The sequence below is a fragment of the Eulemur rufifrons genome, chromosome 8 (genome assembly GCF_041146395.1).
Source record: "Eulemur rufifrons isolate Redbay chromosome 8, OSU_ERuf_1, whole genome shotgun sequence".
Taxonomy (NCBI): domain Eukaryota; kingdom Metazoa; phylum Chordata; class Mammalia; order Primates; family Lemuridae; genus Eulemur; species Eulemur rufifrons.
In genome coordinates, this window is record NC_090990.1 from 13,905,743 (window position 1) to 13,928,256 (window position 22,514).

A 22,514-nucleotide genomic window follows, 5' to 3' on the forward strand; every position below is an offset into this window, starting at 1 on the left:
CCAGCGAGGGGGCATCTTTCAGAGAGGCAGGGCTGGGGGCTCCCAGGAGCCGGCTAGTGTGGAAGGTTGAGTCTGCAGATGGGGAAAGTGAGGCCAAAGAGGCCAGGACTGGCCCGAGGTCATACAACAGGACCAGCCCCACCCCCTGAGCCACCCCTCAGGGTCAGCTGACCAGAAAACTCAAGGCCCAGCCAGGCTCCTCTGGTCACATGACAGCCAGCAAGGCCCCAGATTAGGGGGGCAGCCCTCTTGTCTCCCACCCCACGCACCCCTCTAATGGGGTTTCCTTGGAAGTTGAACATCCAGAGAGGGGACACACCTTGGGCACAATCCCTGTAGCTCAGAGAGCACCGACTGTGTACCAGGGGCACTGCACACACAAGGCCCAAGTGCTCCACACCCCAAGGTGGGTCAGGTGTGCCCCTCAGCAGGGAGGCAGGGCCAAGGTCATGAAGCTCCTTGGCTGGCTTGGGAGGGGCCCTGGGCCCAGTCTGCTTCACCCTTTTTCCTTCCAGTTTGCCACATCTCTGCCTGGGGCAAAAATCCCCCACCCACCTCTGTACCCCTCTGAGGTGGGCACTTGGCCTTAGGAGAGACGGTGACTCCAGGATGGACCAGTGCGCACTCTGACCCCACCCCCACCAGGCCCCCAGGCCCAGGCAGCCCTGGAAAAAGGGGTTCCTAAGAGCCAGAACGCATGAAGTAGGGGGAGCCTGGTGCCCAGGGGTGGCGGGGTCAGCCGGGGCCTGTTAATAGCTCTAGGTGCCCTTCTCCCAGAGCCCCACTGGGGGGACCCAGCAGCTGCCTCCCCCTGACCTGCCTGCCCCCACCCCGCATGCCTATACACGCAGGCACGTGCACATGCGGTGGTGCACACACGCACACACACACACACACACGCACACAGGCCCAGTCTGCCTCCCTACACCAGTCGCATACACGAGCACCACTGCCCTGGGCTTAGACACAAGGTCCTGCACTCAGGTCCCCACACGTGTGCATGGACACCCAACGGGCACGCACAGCAACACACACACCTCACCAACAAAACATGCTAACGCGCGCTTGGCTCAAACGCTCCCCCGATACACAACACTCAGCCACAGCCCCAGAGCCACCCCACCCCACGGCGGGACAGCGGCGCGCGCACGCAGCGCACGGGTGCCCTCGCACACGCACACGCACACGCGCGCCCGCGCCCGCGCCCGCGCCGCGCCCCTACCCGCCGTAGGCCCCGAAGGTGAAGCTGCGCTTCCGGCCGCTCATGGTGCCGCCACCGCCCGCCGCGCCTTCCCCGCGCCGCCTTCCCCGCGCCCGGGTCACCTTGGCAACGCGGCCGCCCCGCCCGCCGCCCCGCCCGGTCCGTCCGGCCCCCGCGGGCCGCGGGCCAGGCCCGGGCAGCCGGCGCAGAAAGGGCCGCTTGTTCGCGCCGCCCTCGGCCGCCGGGCGGGGGCTTCGCGGGCGCTCGGAGCCGGGCTCGGCGGGGCGGGGCGGGGCGGGGCGGGACGGACCCTCCACCCGCGCCCTGCGACCCGGGCGAGGCCCGCCGGCAGCGTCCCGGGCTGCGGACCCCCTGTGGGGGCGGCACCCTCTTCCAGGCCCACTCGGGCCCCCAGGCTCGGTCGGCAGACCCGTCCCCATCATCCCCGGGGAGCGCTCAGCGGGCCGGGCCAAAAACTTGGAACCCAGGGTCGGAATGGTCCGCACCGTGGGCAAGCCCGGCCCTCCCTGTACCCCGAATTGCTCATCTGTAAACCGGACTCATCCCGCCGCCTCTGGGGCCCTTGATGACAGACAGAGTTAAAGCGCGTCAGTGCTCGGCCCAGGCCCTGGCACACAGCAAGTGCTCACTAGATGCCAGCACCGAGAGTCTGCACTGGGCGTGAGACGCTGCTCTTCCGGCGAGCGAATGAGTGAATGAACAGTCTCCAATAGCCCTTTATTGCCGGCTCTTACCCCTCTCCCCGCCCCCCGCAGCCCGGGTGAGGAGGAGCAGCGGGGAGCGGCGGAGACGCCCCACCCCCTTCTTGAAAAGCCATCCAGCTCCGGTTCCCTCGACAACCTCGGAGAGGGAGCTGGGCTGAGTCCTGCAGCCAGTCACTCGTTCCCTCAAACACTCAAAGTCCCTCCTCGGCGCCCAGCTCACCCAGAGCTCGCAGTCCAGTGCTCTGCCCCGTAGTGGGCTGTCTCCCCCACCCAAGTGGAGATGTCAGCGGACACCGGGTCACTAGCCACGCCCCCAGGACTCGCCACCCTCCACGTGCAAAACCCACTCTGCCCACCATAGACAGAAAGATTATTCCCCACTCCCTGCACCCAGGGAGGCCCCCAGACCCTTGAGGTCTCTATGGGGTTGTGTTTAAAGGCACTGCAGGGCACAGACGCAGGGGGGATGAGGGAGGAAGGACAGCCAAGGGCACAGGACTGGGTGGCAGGGAGACTTCAGAATCCTTTCAGGAGCTGTCCCACCTGGTCCCGGGGCCGGGGCTTGCTTAGCCCCTTCTTCCCCAGGGAAGTGACTGGTCTGGGTACAGCGCTCCACAGTCTGCCTCACCCACGCAGGACTAGGTGACACTGCGGTCGCCCCATTTTAGACAAGAAACTAAGACCCTCACGGCAATTACTTCTCTCTTGGGGATCTGCCCCTAGCCCCTCTCTCTTCTTCCCCTGCGCCTCCCCTCTGCACACACTCTGGGGCTGGAGGAGCCCTCAAGAGCCCGCTGCAGAATTCAGTGCCTTGGGGAGGTAGGGCTTATCTCCTCACCAAGAACTACCTCCTTGGTTTTAGCTCTCAGAGGAGGCTTCCCCTTGGCAAGGTGCCCCTTCTGCCCTGGGCAGGGCTGCAACTCCTGGGTGGACGGACCACCCTAGGGCAGTGTGGGAAGCCCACCCCCCCCTCACAGGGCACTCGGTGGGACTCCTGAGGCGTGGGCCCTGGGAGCACTGAGGAGAGAGGAACTCCCTTCCTCTCTTCCTTCCTTTCAAGGGGGTGGTGCAAGTGGAATGAGGGGCTAGGCCTGGGCGGCGGGGGTGTGCACAGCGCTTGGCCTGGGGCCCGGACTGCAGCCCCATCTGGGCTGCTGCACCCCCTTAGCCACAGACCTCTGTCTCGCCAGTCTGTCTTTTCGGTGGGAATGACTCCTGAGTGGGCTCGGCAGGCCCAACTGGCAGGGTGACCAAGAGGCCGCCAACATGCCAAGTTTCCCAGCCGGGCCTGGCCCCCAGGAGGCCCTGCTGGTGCTGGGACAGTGGGCCCTTGAGAAGGGCCGTGGGGGCTGCAGGGTTCCCACCGAAGACAAAGAGCCCAGTGTGGGCTCCGGCCTTGGCTCTGGCCAGCTGCAGCTGCATCATTGACAAGGGGTGGGGGTGGGGGTGGGGGTGGGAGTGGGGGTCACGTTGGCCAGGGATACAGGAGGACACCCCCTGGCCAGCTCCTGGTCCCTCAGCAACAGAAGAATTTAAATGCACTTTCTTAACCTGCAAGACCACTTCGAAGAATTTCCCCTCTACATCACAGCACGTGAGCCTGCGATGAATGGCCAGGGACAAGGGACAGTGAGGCATGTGTTTATATCCTCATCCTTGTGAACCCCCCTAGAGTTAAAATCCCAGCTCTCCCACTTGTCAGCTGTGTGACCTTGGGCAAGTTACTTAAGCTTTCTGTGCCTTAGTTTCTTCATTTGCAAAATGGGGTTGATGATGAAAATAACAGTACCTACTTCAAAGGGTTTTTGCCAAGGATTAATACGTTATTAATTATAAAGCATTGAGAATAGTACAGTAATTAGCACTTAGCATGTGTTTGTTAAATAAAACAGTTGCTGTAGTAGCATCATCTGTATTAGGCTGAACTATATGAAATGGCCATTTTTATAAAGCTAGCAAAGGTTTATTAGTAAGGATTCCAAAACAAGCAAAACGGACATCCGGAGGGAACTGGATCGGTAAGTGATGGTCCGTTTACACCGTGCAGTACCACGCAGCTGCAGGAGAGAATGGGAAGGTCTATCTGTAGGCATGGGGAAGACCTCTGGGACAGACAGACAGACACACACACACAGAGGCAGTGTAGCACAGGACCAGCACTGGACCTCTGATGCTTCCCAGTGGTGTGACCTCAAATACATTGTTAATCTCAAAGACACTGGCTTCCCCTGCCCATGGTGCTGGGGAGCTCACTGCTCTAGTGAGCACAGAGTGGGTGCTTGCCGACTGGCACTGGGAAGTCATTGCCATCTTTGGGGCTGAGGTAGAGTCTCTCTTCTTCCTTTGCCTCCAGCCTCTTGCCCAGAAAACAGAGCCAGGCTGCCTTCCAGGGTCAAGGCCCTCCCCCTCTAGGAGGAAGCCACCTCTCTGGGCCTCCTAGATTTGTATCCAAGTTGTTCGAACAGTGCAAAACTGTGTGAAGGAGGAGGGAAGGGTGCAGGGGTGGAAGGCTACAGAGTTCCCTTTCCAGGTTCACCCTGCATTGAACTCCAGGAGTTCCACCCACCTGCCTCCAGCCACCCACCACCCCAACCCTTGGCAGGGAAATGCAAGGGCAGAGGGAGGGGCAGACCCCTGGAAAGATCTCAGGCCTGGGCTCCAGATGGGGCAGGTGGGGCCAACTCTTGCCAGGGTTCCCACCAACCTCCTCCCTCCCCAGTCATTCCCGTTCAGAATATCTTCCTGGGGCCTCCTGTGCTGGAGACCAGGCGGCCCTGGGCTTCCTGCCCTGGCCCAGGCAGCCTCCCATGAGGTTTTGCATTAATAATTTTTCCTCTCTGGGCCTCAGTTTGCTCATCTGTTAAACACCCACTCTCACTTTGCTGGGTTAAAGACATAACAGTGGAAAAACACATTTGCCCTGAGAGAATTCCACCAGCTCAGGAAGCATCATTATCCTTACTTAGCCTATGGCCTTTCCAGCCAAGCCACACCTACCCAATCCCAAGGACGTGCATTCCCTGGGCTCCAGGAGAAGGAGTCTCCTGGGGGGTCCCTAGGATCTGGGAAAGGAGGGAAGAGTGGGTGTGGCTTGGCTTACACCTGCCCAGTGAGGTTACTGACCCAGCTATCCCCTGCCCTGGCTCTGATACCCCTACCTCACTCAGTGGGTTCCTTAGACTCCTGCCTACTCAAAGTGTACCCACTGGGGACCAGGACAATGTAGCCTGGCCAAAATGGCCAGAGTACATGCCCCCACTCAGGCCCCCACCCCTGAGGATGTATCTCTGGTCTCCATACAGATCATGTGCCTCAAGGGTCCCTGGGAACAAAGCCCTCCTGGAGACATGGACACACATGTGTGCACTTTTTCTTCATTCACTCAACTAATATGTATGGAGCACCAGCCACATGCCTATCACTGCCCAGACACTGGAGATAGAGGATGAACAAGACAGACAAGGTCTCTGGTAGACCTGTGTGCACACCTGCACACAAACCTTCCCAGGTCACACACGTACTTGCCCCTTGTATCATACTGTGCACAGAGATATCCGACTCATGTGTATAGAGATTGCATCAAGATCAAATGCACGCAGAGGTGTTCCAATGAACGTCAGCCCCTGTACTGCAAACCCACATGCACACACACGTGCAAAGATCGAGTCAAGCTCACACTCACAGGTCCTAAATCAGTGCATGCTCACCTAATGACTATGGCTGGGTTTGTACACATATGTGAACACATGCCAGTGACAACAGATCCATGCACAGAAATCACAGGCCCACAGACCCTTATTCAAATCACACTGTGTTCATGCAGTATACACACAGACACACGTGCACACATGTGCACATCACATACACACGTGGAGCATGCAGCTAACTACTGGGAAGAAATAAAGGCAGGAGAGAGAATGGCTCTTTGGGGGTCAGAGAGGTGTGCAACTGCTGCATCTCCAAGGACAGCAAAGAGTGGAGGCCAAGGCCACTGTCACACGTTATAGGCTGGAATCCAGCCAGCCGTCCTCTCCTACCTCCCCTGCTAAGGCTGTGGCCATCCCAACTCATTTTCAGGGGCAGGTGGACAAAGCTGGAGGGACGCTGCTTGATGCCCAGAGACCACTCGGGACAGGTGAGCTGACTGAGCCCTGTTCTAAGGGTCAGGAGACCCGGGTGTGGCCCCAGCCCTGCTGCCCCTCACTGTTTCCTAGCAGAAGCCCCTTCCCATGTCTGGCCTCTGCTGGTCCACCTGTAAGACAGGGGAAGGGGTTTCCCAAGAGTTCCTTAAGATGTCACCCTGCCACTTGGACCAGCTAGTCTGGGACTCTGAGCTCTTCTCCACCCCCACAAGGCCCCCGCCCTGGCAGTGGTTCTCAACAGGGGCAGCTCCGCCCCCTAGAGGGCATTAGGGAAATACACGAGGGTGGCTTTGGTCCTCAGCGATTACTGGGGGTCCCCACTGTCATTCAGTGGGTGGTGGCCAGGAAAGCTCTGCTGGGGAGAGTCCCACTCAAGGAAGACTTGCTGTGCATTAGATATCCCCCTAGACATAAGGGTGAAAAGCTTGTGTAACCCATACTAGAACCTAACCCTGGTTTACTTATGAGTATTTTTTGGTGTGGCCTTAATCCATAATGAATTTTCGGAGGTGCAACTCCTGGAGCCATTCTGAACCAGAGGTCAGCTACAGCGACGTGTTTTCTGCTCTTTAATCTAAAGGTGTATTTTTTTATAAATAGGTGCAAGCATATGATTACTTAATGGGCTCCCGTGGTATGGTTGTGGCAAAGCATTCATCTAGGGAGGTTTTTACTTCTCTTATGGCAGTATAGCGTCGGGCGCTGACATTAGGTGTGTAGGCAGGCTTCTTACCTAGGAGTGTCATGACAGGAAAATAACGCTTTTTGAACGCGTGTTGTTATAAAACGGGCCCGGGGAGTCGGCGGCGGTCCTGGACGCCCTCAACTGGCCACCACGGGAACTGCAGGAGCGGGCCGGACGTTCCAGGACCAGGGACAGCGCCCTGAGCCCGCGCCCCCGGCGTCTCTCCGGGAAGGGTGGGGACCCCCGCGTCCCGGCCGCGCGCTCGCCACCCCCGCACTCCGTCACTCCTTGCACCGCGCGGAGGCGGCCCCAGAGCCTGTGCGCTCCCTTGTCCCCGGCGCCCACCGCCGCGCCCCTCCCGGCCCACAATGGCACACCTGCGCGCCACAATGGCGGTACCTGCGCCGCCGCCCACCGTGTTCTCGCCGCCCCCTCTCCCAGGAGACGCGTTAGCTCCGTGCGCAGATCACGGAGCCGCACCTACGCGCCCCGGGACCTCTGTGATCCGAACGACAGCCCCGTGAGGCAGATCTTGCAAGAGTTTTGTGTCTGCCATGACTCACGGGGCAAACAGGCTTGCAAACGGCAGACGGTCCTCAAGACCTCAGTCCCTGAGTAGCGGTTCGGTAACAGCAGCCCCTAGTCCCCGAGGCCTTGTGCCAAGCACTGTCATTCAGTTCTCATGTCCGCCCTGTAAATTAGATACAGTCATCCTCCCCGTATCTGGAAACCAAGGTCCCAGGGGCCTGTGGCTTGCCCAAGGTTCACTGGGGCGGAAATGGGTGTAAAGACCCTCTGAAGTCCTCACTCTGCTCTGAGTCACCCTCAGGGACACTCATGCCAAGAAGAAAGCCCTTCAAACAGCGCACGCTGCCCTGTGTGTACTGCCCGCGCTGCTCTGCCCTGACATCCTCAGAGGCTTGAATGCCTCCTCAACCTCAGGGGGGACATGGGGTCCTCACATCCCCCACAGAGGAACCCCATCTCCCCATCCTCATGAGCTTTAGCCTCACAAAGCACCTCCCCAGAACACACAGTAGGTGCTTAATAGATGCTTGCTGCTTGGTAAAAGCCCTTCCTCCCAGGAACCAGGATTCTAAATGCATAACCACACAGCCTGGGCACAGAGCCTGCACACAGAGCATGGCAGAATGAGCCCGTGGGTAAAGGCGCAGACACGACTGCTGGACCAAACTTAGGTTCCAGCCCAATCTTTATCTGAGTGACGCTAAGCCTCAGTTTCCACATCTGGAAAATGGAGCTAATACTAGCTCTTATCTCACAGCGTGATGGTGAGTGTTAAATGAGGTAATGCACATGACAGCTTAGCTTGGTGCCTTGTGCCCACGGAGGGCTTGCATGGTGGTGGTGGTGAATACTGTTGCCAGTGGGGTCTTCTTTGGGGTGTACAAAGCCCAGGAGCCCCCTCTAAGTCATGCCCCCATTTCCCCCAAGGGCAAATCAGATACACTGTGGGCATGAAGGGTGGAGAAAGAGGTTGCAAATGCACAGTCTGGGACCCGGGTGGGGAAAGAAGGAAGAAGGAGAGGCAGCCGTCTTTGGTGGGATCAGAGAGCTTAGGAGTGTCTGAGACCCCCTGCCTCACTACCTAATCTCCAACCCTCACCCCCCAGTCAGTTGCATGGTCTCCTCATCATAGTCCATACTCCATAAATCTTCAATGAATGAATGATGTCCTATGTCAGCCATGAACAAAATGAAAGATAAAAGCAATGTTATTCCTATCGTAATACATACGGGGTTGGCATAGGCATGGGTTTGGAATCCGATGGACCTGTGTTTGAGTTCCTGCTCTGTCATTTACTGGCTTGTGACTTTGGGCCATTTCTATAACTTCTCAAAGCCTCGGTTTCTTCATCTGTAAAAGGGGATGGTAATATTTAATAATGTATAGTACTTACCTTATAGGGTTGTTCTTAAAACTCAGGGTAAAGTGCTCAGCCCTGGCACACAGTAGGCACCAAGTAAATGGGGACTGTCTTTAGTGCTGTTACATGCTAGTACATGAGCTCAGCCAGGAGACCCAAATTCTGGACCCAGCTCCACCACTGACTCACAGTGTGATTGTGGGCAGGTCCCTACCCTTCTCTGGGCCCCAGTTTTCTGGTCTGTATAATCAGGGCTCTCCAAGGGCCCGTCTCAATCTGATTTCCTGGGACAGCCTAACCCCCATGGGCATGGCAGGCAGGGAAGCCTCCTGGGAACAGCTCTGCCCATCAGTCTGTCACTGCCTGCATGGAGAAGGGGACGGGGGTTCCCATGACAGGAAGGTGGCATCACTGGGCATCCCAGAACCTCACCTGATACCTGCCCTGTCCCCATGCAGACTTCTCGGATCCAGCCCCACCCCTGATGCAGGATGCAGCCCAGAGCCAATCACGGGGGTGCCAGGCCTCAGGGGGCCTCGGATGGTGCCATGCGCTCAGGGGAAGAGACTTGGGTTTGGAGCCCGGCACCAAGGTCGGCTCTGTGCCCAGCTCTTCACCTCTCTGAACCCGTTTCCTCGGCGATAAAATGCGATGCGAATAGCAACCTCCACATGGGTCCGGTGGCCCCAAGGGCTCTGGCACACACAGAGGCAACCCAGATGTGAAAGCCCTTGGCGAATTACTACCATCGGGCATAATCATGATAATTATTATCTGTAAAATGAGGAGGCTGGACCAGCTGATCTCCGTGGGCTCCTTTCCAGCTCTGATGCTGAGGATTTCTCGGGTTTCTGAGCTGGGAGTTCACGCAGAGGCAGGGCCGGGAGCAGTCAGGGTCTGTAGGATCGCATGGCCACGGGAAGCTCTGCCAAATCCTCCCCATTAGTCCTCTTCCTGGGGTGGGGGAGCCTTTCCAGGTTCACAGGGGCACCTTTACCACCCTCCCCTGGGGCCTCAAGGCCCTAGAAACGGGCCTGGACGAGCCCCTGGGACAAAGACCTCAGTTGTCCCAGTCCCCAGGTCACAGCCCTCCGTGGCTGGAGAGGTCCTTGCCCCAACCCTATGCTGTCCGGGCCATGCCAGTCAAAGTGGGAACTGGACAACTGGCTGAGGGATTCCGGGAAGCTTCGGATAGGGGAGAGAAGCAGATGGAGCTGAGCGAGAGAACATGGGTAGGGGCATTAATTGAGCATTTACGGTGTGCCAGGCCCTATGCTAAGCACTTTTCATGGATGTATCTCATTTAATCCTCAAAGCAATCATTATTAGCAACACTTAGAGGCTCAGAGAGGTTAAATAGCCCGCCTAGGGTCCCCCAGCTGAGGAATGGCAGGGTCTGAGATTTGAATTAAGGGCTGACTCCTCTTTTACCCTCTTTGATGTACTGCATGGAGATGGCGGGGGCAGGGGGGAGGGTGCAAGGCTAGAGCCTTCAGCCCTGTGGCATCCTTAGCCTGCTGCCCAGGTTGGCACAGTGCCTGCAGTAGTCAGCTGGAGGTGGGTGGCTCCTGTCTGGACCTCCAAGATCGGGAAAGGGGTGTGAGGCTTGCTTTCCCTCAGCCCAGGCCTCATCCTGACAGCCGCTCTAGGGTCCACGGCACCGCTCACTTGGGAGAATGAAGAAATCAGGGCTGCCCCAGCAGTTCTGGCACTGAGCTTGCAGGCAGGGAGAAGTTCCCAAGGTCACCCTCCACCAGCCACCTCCACCCCATCCCTCGAGCCCTCACTCAACAAGTCTGGCCTTGGAGAGGACTGTCTGCTAAGCTGGAGCCCGGGGTGGCCCTTCCTCACCAACTTGGGCCCCAGAGTGCAGGAGCAGAACAGGGAGCTGGACCCACTTGCCTCACCTCCCCCTCTCCCCCCCTCCCCCCAGCAGCCTGGCTGCAGCAGGCACGTGGCTCCTGTGGCCTTGAGAAGGTCACAGTCTCTCGGGTGACTCAGGTGTCTGATCCTTACCCATTGTCCCCCCCCCCCCCGCCCCCCGCCCTCCCCCGCAATCTTGCCAGCAGCTTCACATTCTCAGGGGAGCCTGGGGCACAGGTACTGTATTTGCAAGAAATGCTGTGATTCCCTCAGAGACACAACACACCTGGGGCTCACACAACACAGTCACTGGCTCCAGCTCGTTGGAGCCGCACCGCAAAGGCCGCAACTGCGCCCACCCATTCCCCAGACAGAAGGGGAGGCTCAGAGAGGCTAGGCAGCTTGCCTGAGCGCACCCTGCCAGGGGGGTGGGGCCACAGGGGGAACACAGGGCTCCTGACTTCCTGTACAGATGACGGCCCCTGGCTCCCCTGCTCTCGTAGCAACCGAGTTCCCTGATGGCTTGGTGCTTTGGTCCTCTTGCCTGCCCCTGGGATGGAAGATGCTGGAACCCTCTCCTTTGTATGCTGGGGGAAGGAAGACAAGGCCCAGGGAAACAGGCAATGGCAGGGCAGAGAACTGTGCTAATTCCTCATTCCTGGCTGGCCTGTGGCCTGGCCAGGTACCCAAGGTCTGTCCCCAGAAGGCTCAGCCTGCCCCTCCGATGTGTCTCCCACTGGCTGTTGGGGAAATGCAGACTCCTCTGCCTGGCATTCAAGGCCCTTAATAAACTGACTCCAACGAGTCCCTGCGCACACCTATTGAAGCCAAACTAGCATCCCGATTGCCACCTCCCAGCCTTTGCCCACACTGTGGCTGGGCACACCGCCAGGAATACCTTCCCTCCCCTCACTGTGCAACTCCTAATCCTACGAATAACCACATTACCATTTATTGAACACCTACTGTGCACCAGGCACGGACTCCTCAAGGGGGAAAATCACCCAGCTCAGTGCCATCTGCCTTGGAAATATGAAGTTATGGACAAATTCCCACTACTCCCAAGTCACTGAAGAAAGGGCTTATTTTTTCTAACAAGAAATATTTGAAGTTTTTAAAAAAGATTTTTCTCTAGATTTTTCCGGTGTTTCTTTTTCCTTCTGTGCATCTCTATGTTTTTCTCTCGAAGCATCTCCCAGTCCTTATGCCTGATCCTCACAAACCACCCTCCCAGGAGCCCACATCCCTCTCCTAGGGACAAGAAAATGAGGCACAGAGAAGGTAAGTGACTTGGCCAAAGTCACACAGCAGAGACTGGATTTGGATTCCCGGTGACTCCCAATCCATGTCCTTTTAGAGCCAGACAAATGCCGTGATAGTGGGACACTGCCCGCAGTGTTTGCCCCATTAGTCTTCCCAACCCTTGGAACAAAGCCATGAGGCAGGTATTGTGATCCCCACTTCACAGATAAAGAGGCTCAGAGACATGTAGTAACTTGCCCCACGTTGCACAGTTAGTCACTGGCAAAGTCAGAACTCAAACTCACACCTGCTTTCTCCAAAAGGAGGCCCGAGGGAGGGTGGCCTCACATTGGCAGAGGTACTTATTAGCAGAGTGGGCAAGTCACTTTCTCACCTCCTCACTGGGACACGGCCCAGTGCATACCACACCGGGCTGCGGTAGGGACCGCGGGATGCCATTCCCCGCTCATCTCTGTCCCTGCTGCCTTACACGGTCCCTGGGATACACTACATGCTCATTAAATGCTTAGTGAATATGCAGACGAGGTCTCTACTACTGTGCCGCACACAGCAGGAATATCGTATGTTTTCTTTCCTTTCTTCCAGTAGAGAGAGCTGGTATCCCAGTGGGATCCTATGTTTTGGGGTGTCTCCAAACCAGCACCCCTGTGCCTCTTCTCCCTTCCTCCTCTCTGAGTCACTGCCTGCAACTGCCAGTCTTTAGCCCTAAAAATAGAGCACATTTTGAGGGATAAAAATACCCACAGATGTAAACTACAACTGCAGGCCCCTGCCCTCGGGTCCCCCTCTTCTTGGGGCTGACCCAAAGGGGTTATCCCAGGAAGACCCAGGACTGGCAACCCCTGCTTGACTCTGGTGTGGACCAAGGGTCTCCAATCTGCAGGAAGGCCTCAGCCAGGGGTCCCCTCATGCCCCACACTGCCCAGCAGAGCCAAACTTCCTTCCCTTATTGGCATGGGGCTGCCATCTCCCACCTCTCACTTTCCTCACTCCCCACCCACACTGAGCTGCCTCCCAAAGCTGGAGCTGGGCCCAGAGAGGGAAAATGATTTGCCTGGGCCACACAGCCAGCAAGAGGCAGGGCCAGGTTCTCAGGGGCACGGCCAGGGTGCTGGGGCCCAGTCTGGCAGAGGTTATGCCGTGCAAGGAGGTGAGCAGCGAAGAACTCAGAGGATTCCCCTCCCTTCACACCAGCTGGCTCCCAGCCTTGCTGGGAGGACAAAGCAGAAACTAGGGCTTGGCAAAGCCTCTGGCAGAAGTGGCAAAGGAAAGGGAACCCCAGGGTTGCTTGGATTCTGTGCTGGGGCATGTCCTGTCTTGGGAGGGCCCTGTGGAACACACCTTCAGGAGCAAAGGGGCAGCTTGGGTAAGAGGCTCCTCTGACAACCTGGCGTGAGTGTGTGTGTGTGCTGGGGGTGGTGGTGGTGGCAGGAGAGGAGGGTCCATTGAGGAGAGACACAAGACAGTTTCACAGTATTCTTAGGGTCAGCCACGCTGGGCTCACATGCGGCAGAAGAGAGACGGTGAGGCTTGGCTGGGGTGATCAGAGGGACCTCTGCCCCTCCCCCCGGGCGATGAGGCGTTTGCATCCCACACGCAGGAAGCTGATGTAATGTATGCATGTGCGCACCCATGGTGGCCTGGGCGTGGGTGGGTGCGTGTGCATGTCTGCCAGGTTCATTTTGGAGGGCGTAGGGCTTCCGCGTGTTCCTTCCTGCATGTGATATATCATGCGCGCCCTGGAGGAGATGATGGAGCGGACGACAGCTGGACCAGGGCCTCCGCAGAGGCTCTTCCTCTTGCCGATGGCCTCCTGTGTGTGCACACATGTGCCGCCGTCTGGACGGTGTATCTCTGTGTCTGTGGCGTCAGGGTCTTGGCCTGGGTGTGTCTGTGTGTTCCTGTGTCTGGGTCTCAGGGTATTTGTGAGTCAAAATGTGTTTGCGCTTGTGTCTGGCTGTGCATGGGTCTCAGATGTTTGCGTAGCATGTGTGGCTGCTGAGCAGCCTCTGACAGCCAGGACAAAGGCCTCCGCAGACGGACAGGTGGGGCGGAAGACAGACCTGCCCAGGACTCCTCAAAGGGCCTCTCGGTCCCAAGACTTGACAGCCAGGCAGGGGTGGGGCCAGCTGAGATGAGAGGCAGGGGCTCAGGGCTCCCTCACCCCAGGCCTGTGCAGACCCTCTGGGGGGCCTGAACCTGAGCAGCCCCCTCCACAAGCCAAAAGGAGCCCCACTGCACTCCAAGGAGCCCAAAGGAAGAATCTTTCTTGTCTTCTAGGGGGTGGAGGGTGGTTAGAGCCAGGAGAGGGGTCTCCTGGGACCCCTGCCAAGCAAGCACCTTGGGGAAGCCAGAAGAGGAGAGGGCTTTGCCTAAGAAAGGCGGTGAGCTGGGAAGGGTCCAGGGTAGGGGCACCATTGTGGCTGGAGGAAGGGGCAGCAAAGCGAGCCTAGGACTCTGGACCCGCTCCTCATCCTGAGCCAGCTTCCCCACTCCACCTCCCCAGGCAGCAAAGAGCAGGTCACTGTGGACCACTCTGCCGCACGGCCGTGGAGATCCGCCCTGGATCAGGAGTCAGAGAACCGAGATCCCAGCCCCGGCTGAAAGCAACTCGGTGACCTTGGGCAGTTGATTTAGCCTCTCCAAGCCTCAGTTTCCTCATCTGTGCAATGGACACCTCAGTCCCCACCTTGAAACGTTGCTGTGGATGGGGAAAGTGCTCGCACCACCTGAGGATTAATCATTACCCTGGAATCCTTTCCAAGGCTGTTTAGCCACATTCACCCCCCGCCCAGACCCTCCAACTGCCAGGGGGCCTCAGAGCGAGGCTGAGGTCCTGGAGAGGGGATGGGGGACCCCGAGGCCAGCTGGGCCTGACCACCGCCTCCCCTACTCAGCTGCTGCCCTCAGGCCCCCAGTGCCAGCCCAGATGCCCATTCAGGGGCACCCCCTCCCCCCAGCTTCTTCCTTCAAAAACCCTCAGGAAAAAGGGAGCCTGCCTTGTGCAGGGGGCCAAGAGCCTCGGACCCAGCTTCCTGTTGGGGGAAGTCATATTAATACCATGTCGCCTCATTTCTCCTTGCCTTGCCCTGCTGCCTCTCACCGACGGGGCTTCCCTCAGCGCCCCTCCTGCCAGCCACAGGGGTCTGCCCCCTGACTTTGACAGGGAGGGGAATGCAGCACAGAGGCCCATGTGTGAGCCAGAGGTGGGGTCCCTCCTGATTCCACCCAGGCCTGGGCTATGACCCCAACGAGGACTCTGAGGTCACGGACAGGTGGGGTCTGGCTACTAGAGGTGGGGGTGGGCATCGCTCACCTCCTGAGCTTGTTTGTGTGTGTGTGTTTGTGTGTGTACACACACAAGGTTTCTTCCCCAAACCCAGGCACCCTGCGGCTGGCACCAAAGCGCCTGCAGGACATGGGGATGGCCCTGTGAATTCCCACTGAGTCCTCAGATCCTGCCGAGCCAGGGGAGGCGACGAGGGGGTGCCCAACTGCGTGACGCGTGTGCCCTGCTCCGCGGCAGGTCAGGGACAGGGGGCGGGAGGAATGAGCTCTGTCCCTGGGGATGCAAGGACATCACTGCCCTCCCAGCTCAGGGTCGTTGGTCCTGAGCGCACTCCCTTCCCTGCTCTGAGGACCTGAGCGCCTCCCCTTGGGAGGGGGGTGCTAGGGCTTGGGCCCCTCCCCAGGGATAGAGAAAACGCGCCCACTTCACCGCAGTCCCTTCTCTAAACCCAAGGCGACCCCTCCTCTGGGTGGCCGGAAAACAGGACTCCCCATCCGCCCAGGCGGGTGGGACCCGAGCCCCCCAGCAGCTGCCTGGACCAACCCCCGTAGGCGGGGGTCTCAGCCGGCTCGGGCCAGGCCTCCCCCGACCGCTCTGGCCGCTGTCAAGCCCAGGCTGCACGAGCCCGGCGGCGCCTCCCCGCGCCCCTGGAGACCCGGCACCCGCCCGTTCGCCCCCACCCTCCCGCCCGCGCGGGGTCTTGGCAGCCGGCCGACCGGGGGCCGGACACCTCGGTCCGCTTCCCCTTCCCGGGGCCGCAGCCCCGGCGGGGCGCACTCACCCGCGGGCCTGGGCTGGGGGCGTCCTGGGCTCGGCACTCCGGTGCCCGCGGCAGCCGCTGCAGCTCTGCTCGGACGCGGTCGCCGCCGCCGCCGCAGTTCGGGGAGGGGGACGTCACGTGACCGCGGAGCGCTCCTTGCCGGCGCCGCTCCCCCCTCACTGCGGAGCCGGAGCCGCGGGCGCGGGAGTAGCCGGGGCCCCCGCCCCGCCGCCCCGCCCCGCCGCGCGCCCGGCGCCCCTCACCGCAGGTCCCGGAGGCAGGCTCTCTATGCCCCCATTTTACGGGTGGGGAAACTGAGGACCAGAGAGGGCCAGAGCCCGGCTCAGGGTTACACGTCTCAACAGCGGCAAGGCCTGGGCGAGAGCCCAGCGGTCCAGCCAAAAGCCCATGCCCCAGGGGGACGGGGACAACTTCTGGGGCAAGTGGGGACGACGGGAGAGGTGGGGGACACGCCCTAGGCCCCCATGGGCTCCGCTTGTCTGCAGAGGCGGGGAGGAGGAGAAAGGCGCACAGGTTCCGCCGGGCGAGGAGCCTGCACGGACTTCGCGCAGGGGCTCTGGGTGCGTGTCTTCGCCGAGGCCACGCGGTGACCCGCGCCAGCCGGTCAGCGGCTCTCGGACATTCTCTCTGGACTGGGCAGCTCACTCCCACCCCAACCTAACCCGGAGCAGGGTGGGGCGGGGGGAGCCGCCCTGGAGGGAAGGCTGAGAGGAGGGTGGGGTCAGGACAAGAGCTGAAAACCCCAGCAGGAAGGGGACGCAGAGATCATCTTAGCCTGACTTCTGAGCCCCAGGTAGGGGAAGAGACTCGCCCAAGGTCACACAGCAAGTGAGCAGCAGCGTGGATAACCGAGCCCGCCCAACCGAGCCTTCCATGGTCAACAGCGCCTGAGGCTCCGGGCCCCACTGCCGTCTGAGGGGAAACCCTCACGCACCTCTGTTCTCCAGCGAGGGCCCTGCTAAGGGACAGCCCTAGGGGAAGCAAGACCAGCAGTGTGTCTACAAGGCCAGAGGTGTGGGGGACGATGGGTGATGGCATGGCTGGTGGCCCCAAGATGGTGACCAAGTCACAGAACATTAATCTTAGAGGGGATTTTTGAGATCTCTGGATCCCCCATTTTCTAATAACTGGGGAAGCTGAGGCCACAAAAGGGGCAGAGACAAACCTCCACCTCATCAACCATTTAGAATTCATGGTCAAGCTGACAGGGCCCAGCGAGTCCAATAGGCCGGCTTGGCAGATACCACTCGGGGAGGGGAGAGTACTCAAGTTGTGTATATAATGTGTTTACTGAGCACCTGCTGAGTGCTGACCACAGACTGCCAGTGCCACCTCCCACTGTATATTCCGGGCCACGGGGACCGCATTTCACAACGGAAGAGATCTGAGATCTTCAGCAACCCTTACATCAGCCTCTGGAGGATCTGAGACACGCAGGCTGAGTACAGTCCCACAGGGGCTGCGGACCAGAGCCATGCTTCCTGGCCGAGACTCAGCCTAATGGGGAAGAGTGAGGCGGAAAAGCAGGAAGCGCCTTGCCCTCATCCCGCCCCCACCCACGTGCAAAGGCGGAGGGGAAGTGGGAATCAGCGCTTGTTCTTCGCTCTAGCAAGCTCTCCAGCTGTGAGTGCGAAAGAAGCCCCAGCCCAGCGTTTCTCAGACTTCCAAGAGCACAGGCCTGCGATGCAGGTTCCGATTCAGAGTTTGTAATAAAGTGTCACGGTATTGCTGGTGCTACTGGGCCACACACATTTTGAGCAGTGCTGGAAGAACAAGGTAAGTTGTCAGGGCAGGAGGAAGACCACCGAGGCTCTGAGAGGACAGACTCCCGGAGTATCACCTGCTGCACCAGGGCCCACCCCACCCCTGGGGCCCTTTGATTTGTGGTCTAGTAATGTGACAGGACTCTACGGTGGTTCAATGAGGTTGGCCATCTGGGGATGGTGCGGAAGGGACTGTGTGGGGTTCTGTAGGACACGGGGAGAGGCTTGGTGAAATAAACCCTATTTGGGAAATGCTAACGGAATAGACCTTCAAGGGCAGCATGCACTGGGCTGGCTTGTCTACAGCAGGGGTGGGCCTCACAGATCTCAGAACTGCACAAATTTCAGGACTCTCTTAAGCACCATGTCTCTACCCATCCTTTGGCTTTTTTGTACTATTGGGCCAGATTGGTCCTCAAATTTGATTCTGAACACAGTCCCAGTGCCTCTTCCTGCTTGTCGAACTCCTTTCCCGAAGGGGCCCCCTTCCCGTCCATGCCGAGACAGAGATCATTAGCTCCCCAACTCTGGCCAGGAAGGCTCTGCTGATGGCACACCGCAGACGGCCGGGCGGTGACAAAGGTGCTCCACCTGGGCGGGCGGGGGCGGGGTGGTGGTGCAGATGGAGGCAGTGGTGATGCGGAAATGCAGTGAGTCAAGTACAGCCACAGCCGGGCAACCTCTTTCATGGTCCCTCAACCTTCCAAGGTCTGGACCTGTGGGTCCCCAAGGGCTTAAGAGCCTATTAGCATGGGGCAGGGGGCACTGAATGTGCCCACCCCTGGCTGTGTAGACCAGAGAACGAAGGCTCCACTGTGCCAGGCGTCTCCATTCTTTATAATCAAGGAGCTTTTCAATTACTGCATTTTCTTCTTTACAGAAAACCTCCCTCGATGCAAGAGGCTTATAATCTCTTGTATGTCCTGGGGGGCACCATTCTGAGACTGTCAGGGCCCCTGGCGAGGAGGCAACACGTGCGGTGGGGGGCTGGGCACGGAGCCTGGTGACTGAGGGGAAGATTGGACAAAAGCCCTGGAGCTTTGCTTTCCCTGCCCTATTTCAATCCAAACCACTCAGGACTGACCACTCACGCATGGCTGCCTCTGGGCACAAGCCTTTTCTTTCTCAAACACTTAGTATATTGCAACCCAGCCACCACCCCTGCTCTCCCGATCCCTGAGAAATGAAAGCTGGCTTCAAAAAACCTGGCATCTCAGAAGCCTGGAGAATGAAAACGTGGGTGGCACCGCAGTAAACTCTGAATAATGCACGAGACTGTAGGGGGGAAGAGTCATATATGGGAATAACTCGCCTAACCCTGCCCACCCCTCCTCAGCCAGATCAAACGGGACAAATACAGGGATGGGGGTTGGCCGCCAGAACACGCAGAGGGACAAAAAAGCGGTGAGTCCTCCAGGTGTGCTGTTCACAGAGCACTGGATGAGGTCTGGGAGGGGCTGGCGGAGAAGAGGGTGGGCTGCGGAGTGGCTTGGAGCAGAGCAAGACAGGATGAGGAGTGGGAATAAGCACCAGGGTACATGTCAGGCAGGGACCCCAGGCCCCTTTGTGGGGGGTGGGAGGGGAGGCTGCCAAGCTGATGTGGCCCTGGGGGACCCACCTTCAGGTTCCAGAGGATTTTGGATCACAATTGTAAACACAGAAAGTCCTTGGTTTGAGGACAAATTAGAAAAGCCTAAAGGTGAGGACAGCCCTGGTCAAACCAAAGTAACAAAAGAGGGTCTCCCAGGGGCCTTTGCTGCCACAGGGGGACTGCTAAGGGGTCCTGAGTGTTCGTTCATTTCTCCTTACTGAGAACTATCACGTGGCGCACTGTGGGGCTACAGTGGTGAGTATGATGGACAGAGCCCTGCTCTCAGGAAGCTAGAACAGTCTAGCACTAATTAGGCTGATTCATTTTGGAGAATGGAGTGGTTTTAGGTACAGGCAAAAAAAATCCAGCACAAAAAACAAACAGTACACGCTAGTTCCAGAATTCTAGACAGTCTAGCACGACTTGGAGCCCCTTTCATCCAGAGAACCAGACATGCTGTAGACAGGTGAGAAGATGCTACAGACTCCAGACATAAAGCAATCAAAGAAGCAACGCGCAGACCCATAAAACCAGAGAGGTGCGTAGAGGCAGTCCTGTTTGGCGACTTTCCAAATGCACGCCCTGGAGCTTCCTCAAGGGAGTAGGTGGGTGTGGGAGGAGGCCCCACTGTCTCCTCCCACATGCCCCGCAACTTACTATGTATCTCACTTCCTTTTAGAGAGAAAGAACACTGAGGCTCAAAGGGGAAGAGACTTGTCCAGGATCATAAAAGGAACTGGCTGCAGTTTATCGTTCCCTCAGTTACAAAACCCCAGAGAGTAACGGGGAAAGGAAAACCCAGATAAAATTGTGTGGAGGCCAGTGTGCCAGCTGGCAATGACCTACCCCAGGCATGGCTGCCGAGGCCTTTTGGCTTCCCTGAGCGTGTCCCCCACTTCCTGTGGCCCGGGGCCTGCCCTGCCTGGCGGCACCAGCACAGACTGGAATTGGAGCAGCCATTCCAGCTGCTGTTACGCGGCTGGCTCCCTCCCTGTCCGAGAGCAATTTCACTTCAAAGGCCCTCCAAGTCCTTGAAAGCAGGGTTTTGTTTTTTTCTTTTTTAAACATGTTGGGGGGAAACAGATGATATCCTCTATTTGAGATCAATACAGCAATTATGTTGGACAAGCTCTCGGGGCTAAATTCAGGGGGAATTCAGACAGCCTCGTGAAGGAGTGTGAAAACACACAGGAGAAGGGCCAGCATGCCACGTGTGCTCGTGGGATGGAACCCAGTCGGCAGGAGGATACACATCGGCAGGAACCTTGGTCTTGACTCCGCTGGGTGGGACGCAGCAAAGGCTCGGTCTAGTAATGCGCTGGTGCAGGTCTCAATTCTAAAACCAGACCAAAGTCACCTTGAAGAAGGCACATAACTCCTGGCAAGTCACAATGAGTTCTGCAACCTCCTCCTTCCTAAATTCTAGCGAGGCTCAAAAGATTTAAACCTTACCATAGGAAGAAATCGGATACAGTCAGCGGTATAGTGTAGTAACTGGATAAGAACTGGTTTTGGGGTTTATTTGTTGAGGGGGGGCAGACACAAGAAATACCTGTTTCGTGTACTCCTGAATGGTATTATTCGCTAAGTACCAACAGGTAAATAAATGATGAAAACACGATTCTCAGAGCAGGAAGAAACCTCTAAGCACTGGCCAGTCTCCTGCATTGCTGCCTGATGCTGGTGCCTGCACAGTCCTGCCTCTGAGGCTCGAAGAGTCTGTCCCTGATGTTCTTGGCAATGACAATCAAAACAACTGAAGCTACCCCTTAGGGGCAGGAAATGTCCATCAAAAAGACATAAATCTCCAACACAAATTCTAAGCGTGTTTCGAATATCTTTCAATGTGACCCTGCAAATAAACACAGAATCAAGAAGGCTTACTGTTCACCCATTGGCTTCATTATCCTTGTAGGCCAAGAAGAAAGATTTATGCAACAGGATGATCATACACCTGTCCAATCATCATTTTAGCTTGAAGGGCTTCTAGCAAAAGGTATATTATGAAGTTCTTAAGAGGAGGGGCTCTAGGTAGCTATGTGGTTACCTCTTTGAAGACTTGTAAAAAAGATTCTGTATCATTTCCTCAGAAAGGCTAGAGTTTAATCACAAAGCAATAATACAAAGCCTTTTACCTCAACAATATTTATTATTGTTTAATCCTCTATGTGTGGTCGAGGAGACAAGACAGCAGATGCTGCTGTTTGTAGAGGTGAGGACACTAAGGCAAATCAAGGTTAAGTCACTTTTCTTAATTACAATGAAAACGGTGACATTATCTGGAACACAGGTGATCCAACTCCTAAAACTTCACTGTCAACACCTGCCCACACGTATATGTGCTACCTGAACAGCTAGCAGATTCTTTAGCCCAGTGAACAGCCAGGATGAAAAACACCGTCAAGGCTTGGCATATATGGGATGGAGAGGTGGATTTTTGGTTTTCCAACTAGACTGTCTCCCTGACACAGAACTGTTGCTCAGGGAAATCAACAAAGTGGGACCTACCATTTCACAAATGTTTATGATTTCTATCTTAATGAATAAAGGGCTCCAATAATGTTGATAATCAAATCCCTAGCCAATATTTCTTCGCATACGATGTCTGTCTAGGTGTGGGGGTGGTGATGCCAGCCTTTGGAGTTAGAAATGCATCTGTTGGCAAAACCCTGTCACAGGTGGTGGTGGTGGGGGCACTGGCATAGTGTGAACGTCTCACACTGGAAATGCTGGCTCTTCCTTCGTCTGCACTCTGTCTCAGCTCCCCGTAACCTTGAACCAAGCTGAGCACTAAGATGCCTGAGAGAAAGGATACGAGCCTCGTCCACAGTTCTGTAACAGGAAAGACAGGCTTTCCTGTTCATTTCACTTCAGCGGTTTGTTTAGACAGAGATAAATCATCTCTTGGGTATTTAAAACAGGTTATTCAATCCGAACATTAGCTTCCAATATTAACCAGGGTCTGATCACCATATCCATGACCACACACTCCAACCAACTAGACATTTAAAATAACAACGAAAACAAATTCACTCTGGATTCTGATTCCACAGAAATAAAGGGTACTCATGTCTTTTTAATTTGGCAGGAAGGTAACAGTAATTCTAAACAATAAAGTTTGTAAATACAGAGAAAGGTACTTATTCCCCCAGGGAATGAAGACATCCAAATGGCAACCTACATTTCAGGTAATGGCAACAATTTGTACCAGCAAAGTATGTTTTACACATTAGTTTGAGATTAAAGAATGGAAGCTTCTTGATACCTCATGTGAGAGACTGATCTAATATAAAAATGTACACATGCACGGCATTAGAACCCC

General features: G+C 57.0%; 1 protein-coding gene across 50 annotated transcripts in view; it reads right to left on the bottom strand.

The window, feature by feature from the left end:
- The window catches only part of RAP1GAP (RAP1 GTPase activating protein), a 64,335-nt gene extending 48,397 nt beyond the window's left edge, over positions 1-15,938 (bottom strand). For 25 of the 50 annotated variants that reach the window (XR_011234548.1, XR_011234546.1, XM_069479510.1 and 22 more), the window contains exon 1: positions 15,839-15,938. Coding sequence is in view for 9 of the 50 variants with exons in the window: in XM_069479481.1 (XP_069335582.1) it covers positions 1,223-1,266 (44 nt within the window). In the remaining 41 variants the exon portion in view is untranslated. Of the gene's footprint in view, positions 1-555; positions 568-1,222; positions 1,335-12,005; positions 12,109-15,834 lie in introns of those variants that run through there. The other 25 variants (XR_011234551.1, XR_011234550.1, XM_069479481.1 and 22 more) reach the window with 4 other exon arrangements.
- Between the last annotated feature and the right edge of the window lie 6,576 nt (positions 15,939-22,514).